This window comes from Elephantulus edwardii, unplaced genomic scaffold (genome assembly GCF_000299155.1).
Source record: "Elephantulus edwardii isolate Elephantulus edwardi_28Jun2011 unplaced genomic scaffold, EleEdw1.0 scaffold00094, whole genome shotgun sequence".
In the NCBI taxonomy this organism is placed as follows: domain Eukaryota; kingdom Metazoa; phylum Chordata; class Mammalia; order Macroscelidea; family Macroscelididae; genus Elephantulus; species Elephantulus edwardii.
In genome coordinates, this window is record NW_006399844.1 from 11,214,930 (window position 1) to 11,222,160 (window position 7,231).

Below are 7,231 nucleotides of genomic sequence, written 5' to 3' on the forward strand. Positions count from 1 at the left end.
AAAAAAGAAAGTAGGGAAATGTAAAATATTGCCAAGAGATTGTTACATGTCTGGCTTCTAGTTCATGATTTTGTAGTACTGAAATCACAGCTACTTTGCACATCTTTACATATGTCTCTGTTGTTGGTATCATAGATTGTCATATGGATTATGTGTTTGCTTTGTGGTTCCTCTTTGCACTCATCTTTTATCTAGAGACTGACGACCTCATTCTGTTTGTAAAAACAGCCAGTAATTTCGGTGCAACCTTATTATGTTCAATGTTTTTAAATTTTAAGAAATGTATGCTTTTCTTTTTAGAGAGACTGCTTTAGTTCTGCACTTTTCCATGTTCTACTCCATATGAATATTAACCTTATGGATACATATTAAAACTAGTAAATGTCTTAGGGGAGCTCTGGTGGCCTAGTGGCAAGGAGCTGCAACTACAATCCCAGAGGTGCACGGTTCGAATCCACCAGATGCTCTGCTGGGGAAGGAGGGACAATCTCCTCCTGTACCAGTCAGATCTGATTTGACGGTACACGCACACAAAAATAATTTAAAAAAAAAAAACACCCAAAAACCTAGTAAATGTCTCATACAACACTGTGAGTCAAAGAAAAAGAGTAGTTATAACCGGAAAGAAAAAAATCGTCTGGAGAAGGAACCTTGCACACCCTGCCCTGCCGCCCCTCATGGCGCCCCAGTGCTCACCGCCGGATTGTCTCTGCCGCCCACTTCCTCTTGGCCGCCTTCCTCCGGCCCAGCGTTCCACGCCACCATGACTGGATACAGATGGCTAGAGAGACCACGGATGGCTCACCTCAGCACGGTGGCCCACCCTAGTCCCAGACCCTGCCCCTCCAGAAGACCCCAGAACCCCAGACCTGATCGCTTCACTCGGAGGAATTTCTGCCGCCAGTGATAGCCCCTCCAGGTGGCCTGGATCTGTGTGGCTGTGGTTGAAAAAGAAAGCAGATTGGCCAGAGCTCAGGAGAATCCAGCCAGGTACTAGCAGGGGCTAGGGGCGGGGAAGCATGAAATGAGGGAGGGACTAAAGGAGCTGACAAATGAGAGGTTAAATATGAAATAGTAAATGAACAAGGGTGAAAGGTCAGTGAAAGAGAAGAACCTCGGTGAGATGGACTGAACGGTGACTGCAGCAATGGGCTCAAGTGTGTCAGAGAGAGAGAATGGCACAGGATAGGACAATGTTCAGATCTATTGTTCAGAGGGTCACTAAGCGTCATACTCAACTCAATTTGCCATAATGGCAAATGAATGACAGAAGCAGGAAGCCAATGTACTTGGAAAATGCTCAGAGTTTGCTTCCAGGGTGTAGGGTAGACAGCGGGTGTGAAAACTGGTACAGAGGAGGGGAGATGAAGTTCCTGGAGCAGCAACATGGATTGACCCCCTGTTCCACATAATAATCCCAAATGGGACAGGAAGAGTGGCCCTTTCTCTCACCCAGACTCTGCCGCCGGACCTCCAGGGCGTCCTCTGTGGCAAACAGGGTCTTTGGGAAACGGATGAAGATCTTGGTCCTGAGAGGACAGTAGAAGGCAACTTCTGGTCAGTTGCTCCTCCATCCCTGACTCTGACCCACCAGGCACGGGTACCACTCACCGGCCCATCTTGTATTCTTCTGGCTTGTAGCCGAGGTGTCTGACCAGCACAGCCACCCCATCTTGAGGCCGCCCCGGCCATGTGGGCCAGGTCTCTGAGCATAGCGACTTGTACCTGGGGGTCATGAGAAACAAGAATGCACTCCAGTCCCCACCCAAGATAGTGCTCCTCTATGGGGACCCAAACAAGAGCTCCCTGAGCACCTGCTGGGTCCACAAACAGATTTGTTCACAGCCCCTAGAAAGTTGAGAATTCTGTCTCTATTCCATGTTATGTATGAGAAAACTGAGCTCATATAATCTGCCTAAAGCCCTAAGACTAGTGTCAGAGTTCAAATTTGAACCCTAATCCTCTCCAGCTCGCCAGACCTCTAACTCAAGACTACATTTTTCTGTCTTTTCTGGGCTCCACGCTCCTTACAGGCTTGGTACCTCAACCTCTAGAGAAAGACACAGGGAGGCAGACTGCAGGTCCCCCAACCAACTCCTCTGTGCAGACTCCTCACGGCTAGTGCCCTTTCTACAAGGTTGGCATCTGGTATGTAGCATAGAGGGTTCCACGGCCCAGAGCCTCAGTGTTCTCATCCCTAAAATGGGATGAGATCCCTATTCTCCCTTATAAGATCTAAGGAGTTGTAACAGGTCTAGTCTTTCCCCCAACCCCTTCCAACTCTCTCTGCTGACAGCCCCATCTCACCTCTGTAAGAAAGCTTCGTATTTGCGCCGATAGGCAAAGCCTGCTCTGCGGACTCGCAGGTTCTCCATCAGCCCCAGGTATTTTACCTGGTGCCGGACCAGGACCTCATCAAAGCGGCCTGTTGGGGAGTAAAGGGTGGTCAGAGACCTGGCACCTGCCTCCTGCAGGGGGACCCTGTGCACACAGGACGCAGGGTGGAAGGCACCTACTGGGTTGCTTAGCATCATTTGGTTTGATGCACCGGATGTAGGCAGGCTCTTTAGACTTCAGGATCTCCACCAGCTGCAGGAGGCTCATTTTGAATTGAGTGGCAACCTGGTGAATCAAATGTGGATGGAAGGTTGGACAGGGCTGTGCTGAAGCTGCAGACTCCTGCAGCGGCCCCTCCCCTGGGCAGAGAAGCTCCATTCCCACCACTCCCCCACCACACCCATTCTCTCACAGTAGAGGAAGGGTCACGTTTCACCTCACATCTCTATTAAGTGCTACCTTTCTCTTTCAAAGCAGCTGGTGGATTCAAACCAATTGCCTTTGGGTTGTCAATGTAATTCGTTACCCACTCAGCCTGGCTGAGCTAAAGATCTTATCATAGGAGCTTACTCTGTGCCCTTAAAGAGCTGCTCAGGCTTCCTCAAGTCTCCCTTTAGCAAACATTTTTTTTTTCACCTAGAATTTTATAGCTACATCCCTAAATAACAGGTCTTTCCCCTCCACATTCAAGCAATGAGGTTGATCATTGCTCTGCAGGACTCTTAGGGAACTCAGGCCTATGGCGACAGCAGACTTCTCAGCAAAAGAAATTCACTGTGACTCCAGAGCTAACAGGTTTTTATATCCTAGAGAATCTAGGAACTGCTTATAACTAGCAGTTTAAGAATATACATGGACAAGGAGCTCTGGTGGCCTAGTGGCAAGAAGCTGTACTGCAATCCTGAAGGCGTGTGGTTCGAATCCACCAGATGTTCTGCTGGAGAAGGAGGAGAAATCTCCTCCTGTGCCAGTCTGATCCGATTTGATGTACACAACGAGAAAAAAAGGGAAAAAAAGAAGAATAAGGCAGACAAGGGCAGCATCATGGCAAGACTCAAGAATCACATTATCGGGGAGCTCTGGTGGCCTACTGGCAAGAAGCTACACTGCAATCCCAGAGATATGAGGTTCGAATGCACCAAATGCTCTGCCGGAGAAGGAGGGGCAATCTCCTCCTGTACCAGTCAGATCCGATTTGACGTCACACACATACACAAAATAATAAAATAAAAATAAAAAAATATAAAAGAATCATATTACCATAACAATCTGGAACAAGAGGAGCATTGAAAAATGCACTGGGGGAGAAGGGAAGGGAGGAAAAGGTGCAAAAGTGAATGAATTAAAAAAAAAAGATATAAATGAAAAAAAAATTACATTATCGAGATTGAAGGAAATAAGGAGCCACTGAGGAATGTGGAGTGAGTGAGCAGCAGGGACAGACAGACGTTCTGGAGTAGCGCTAGGGCACACAGGTGGAAGATGGGAAGATAGGGCAGACAGGAAGCTGGGAGACCAGGGAGGAGGCTGGCTGGCTGGTTGTGAGGAGAGATAACAAGGACTAAACCATGTCAGTGGTTGTGGGGAAAGAAGAGTTGAGGGAAGAAGTTTGAGAAGTACTCAAGTGACAGAAATTCAGAGGCTGTTTGGACAAGTAAGGTGGAGTGGTGAAGTCAGGGATAATGTGCAGGTTTCTGGCTTGGGGACTGGGTGGCAGGTGATCCCTGTCCTGAGTTAGGGGACACAAAAGAAGCAGGACTGGAGAATTAGGCAATCAAGGCCTCACTATAAACCAGCCAAGCATGAGTGCCCAGGGACGATTCAGGATGATGATATGTGAGTCTGTGGTTTGCTCAAAGTACCTGGGGAGGAGCAGGCACACAGGGGTCCTCAATGAGGCAGAAAGGATGAAGGACCCCAGGGACAGAACTAAGGGGAGCAGCAGAGGACAGGGTGCTGGGGAGCCAGACCAGGCAGCTCTGTCTCCATGCCTCCCTCCCAAGCCTGAAGCACTTTGGCTCCCAACTCCCAACAAACTCTCCTGCTGGAGCTGCCCTGGCTGTCCCCGTGCCAACCTCAACAGCCACACCTCACTCTCCACTTCACAGAGCTCTTTTGGCACCTGGCCACACCCACCCTCTCCTCGATGACATCACCCTCCTGCCAACCTCCTAGCCTTTTTGGGACTTGCTGCCTCCAGTACCCTCCCATAAATCCAGCTGGCAAGCACCTAAAAGCCCAAAGCAAAGCAGACCCATTGCTACTGAGTCAATTACAACTTGGAGTGACTCCAGAGGACAGACTAGAACTTCCCCATGGGGTTTCTGAGGCTGGACCTTTACCGAAGCAGACAACCACGTCTTTCTTCTGTAGAGTAGCTGGTGGGTTTAACTGCTGAGTGTTTGGTCAGCAATTGAGTGCTTATCCACTGTGCCACCAGGACTCCTGACATGTGCCAATTCATCCCCAAACCATCTCAAATGTCTCCTCTTCCAGAAAGCCTTCTCTCATTTCCTTGCCTCATCTAGTCCCGCAGGCACAGTTTCCTCTCTTTCCTAAGTTTCTCAAGCACTTCATACACATCTATGTGTCAAGTATTTAGGTCTGCATCCTTGGTACCCAACAATGCATGCAACAGAGATCTGCTGAGTGGGTGAATGTACACACGTGCAAATACAGAGACAAGTATATACACAGATGTTCACAGAAGTAGGAACACCCATACGGTACCTGCACAGAGGCAGGTGCATACACATAGGTACTGACAGAGAAAGGGCACTTTAGAAACACAAAGAAGTGCCCACTCAAACAGGTGTATACAAATGCATCCACAGGCAGTTCATCCAGACATAAAAGCATCAACACACAAGCTCACAAGCACAATGCCACACTCCAGGCTCATGCAAGCACTTGGTGGACACACACACTCTCTGGTCCCCCAGCTCCATACCGTCTCTGGCCGCTTCTTGTCACTGAGCTCACTCCGGTCAAAGCATTGGCTCATAATGGGATTCTTCGAGCTGCACATGGTCTGTGAAGGCAGAAGCGGGCGTCAGGTGGGAGCACAAAGGCAGGGAGGACAAATTCCCTAAGCAGAGGTACATACGGGGGGGTGGGTCCCACAACCCCATACACCACCCCGTCCCTCAGTCCTCGTTACCTCCTTCAGGTTCCGGAAGAGGAGGTCATTGTTCTTATCCAGAAACCCTGGGAGAGGAGAGCAGATGTGAGGTACAGGAGAGAGCCCCCTTCCTGGCCCCCCACGGGGCCTGGCCTCAGGCTCCTCACCAGTCACGCTGTAGGTCACCTCGCCAGCATAGTGCAGAAGGCGGAACTCGCCCCGGTCCAGAGATTTCCTGGTCCGCTGGTCTGCCAGCTTGTGCCTGGGAGTGGCAGAGAGAGGAAGCTACAGACTGCAGGCCTGAACTGGGCCCCTAAATGCTTGAAACTTCAAGAGCTGGAAACTTTCATTCATAAAGGAGCATGCAGACTCCAGGGACATCTATCCCTGTGTGTTAAGGAGGGACAGGTGCCATCAGGAGACCAGACCAGGCTCAGGGAGGCAGTTGGTATGACCCAGGACCACAGGTGTCAGGACTGGAACCCCAGCTTCTGGACAAGCTGAACATGCTGGGCAAGGGCTTATTTGTCTCCAGCTATTTCCTGACTGATTAGAAAGTTGAAAATTACCTGCTATGTTTTAATACTAAAATCTTATCCCAAGAGATGGCTTAAGTCTTAAGTATGCTAACGCTTTTAAAAAAAAAATTATTATTTTTTTGTGTGTGTACCGTCAAATCAGATCTGACTGGTACAGGAGGAGATGGCCCCTCCTTCTCCAGCAGAGCATCTGGTGGATTTGAACTGCGCACCTCTGGGACTGCAGTGCAGCGTCTTGCCTCTAGGCCACCAGAACTCCCCTAAGTATGCTGACATTCTTCAGCAGTTTTTGACTTTTCAGAATGATTCAAAACAGATAAACGAAGATACAGCCATGAAGATTATAGACACAAAAATACCTGCAGCAGCCTTGCTCTGACAAAGCCTGGAGGCTGCCCAGAGGCCCAAAAAGTCAGGGAAGGGTGGTGGCACATCATGGGTTAAGGGGCCGTGCAGCTGTTGCAGGAAGTGTTTTGAGGAAATTTTTACGTTTGATGACACAGGAAAATACTCCGGATATAACATTATCCTGAGCCTTATACACAATAAGTTCTCTATTACAGAAAAAAAAAAAATGTATAGAAAAAGCCAGGAAGGAAATGCCTTAAATTGTTAACAGTGATGACCTCTGGGTGACAGGATTACAGTGACTTGTGCACACATTCCAGCTCTTCTCTACTGAGCAATGCTATTTTTATAGTTAGAAGTTTTTAATATATTATTTAGCAAACAGAATGTCCATGGCTTTGCTATCAGACAGCCCTGGGAAGGAGTCCCAGCTCTGCAGCTCTCAAGATGTGTGATAACCTTGGGCAAGTGAACGTCACCTCGTTGACCCCTGGTGAAATGGAGCCAACACCAAGGGCACTTCCTTAAAAGGGTCAGAGGGGACGCACACAAAATGCACAGGTCGGAGCCGAGGGCAGAGATGCTTGCTTCTATTTCTCTCCTGCTCCCATTATAGGGGACTCCTCAAATAAAGGGTTGTTGCCAAATAAGGAAGCTACAAAAAAAAAAAATCTTAACAAGTTTCATTCTCAAAAAAAGATCAAGGAGGAAACCACGTTGCTAACTTCTGTGTTTGCCAATGTAGTGTGAGCTGTGACTTTGCGTGACTGTCCACACACGGCACCTTCCTGGTCAGCTCCCTATGGCTGGTACTTTATGGCTCTAAAGACAGTTCTGACTCTCTTGGGTCTCCTGACTTCCACAGGACTATGGGGGCAGTGTGTGT

At 48.8% G+C, this 7,231-nt stretch overlaps 1 protein-coding gene across 3 annotated transcripts in view; it reads right to left on the bottom strand.

Annotated features, from left to right (window-relative positions):
- The window catches only part of MYO1C (myosin IC), a 27,725-nt gene that overhangs the window by 5,701 nt on the left and 14,793 nt on the right, over positions 1–7,231 (bottom strand). For all 3 annotated transcript variants that reach the window (XM_006891014.1, XM_006891016.1, XM_006891015.1), the window contains exons 15-23: positions 5,626–5,720; positions 5,498–5,544; positions 5,288–5,368; positions 2,517–2,622; positions 2,308–2,425; positions 1,612–1,725; positions 1,453–1,529; positions 870–938; positions 697–781 (exon numbers count right to left, since the gene is read on the bottom strand). In XM_006891014.1, coding sequence (XP_006891076.1) covers positions 697–781; positions 870–938; positions 1,453–1,529; positions 1,612–1,725; positions 2,308–2,425; positions 2,517–2,622; positions 5,288–5,368; positions 5,498–5,544; positions 5,626–5,720 — 792 coding nt within the window. The remainder of the gene's footprint in view (positions 1–696; positions 782–869; positions 939–1,452; positions 1,530–1,611; positions 1,726–2,307; positions 2,426–2,516; positions 2,623–5,287; positions 5,369–5,497; positions 5,545–5,625; positions 5,721–7,231) is intronic.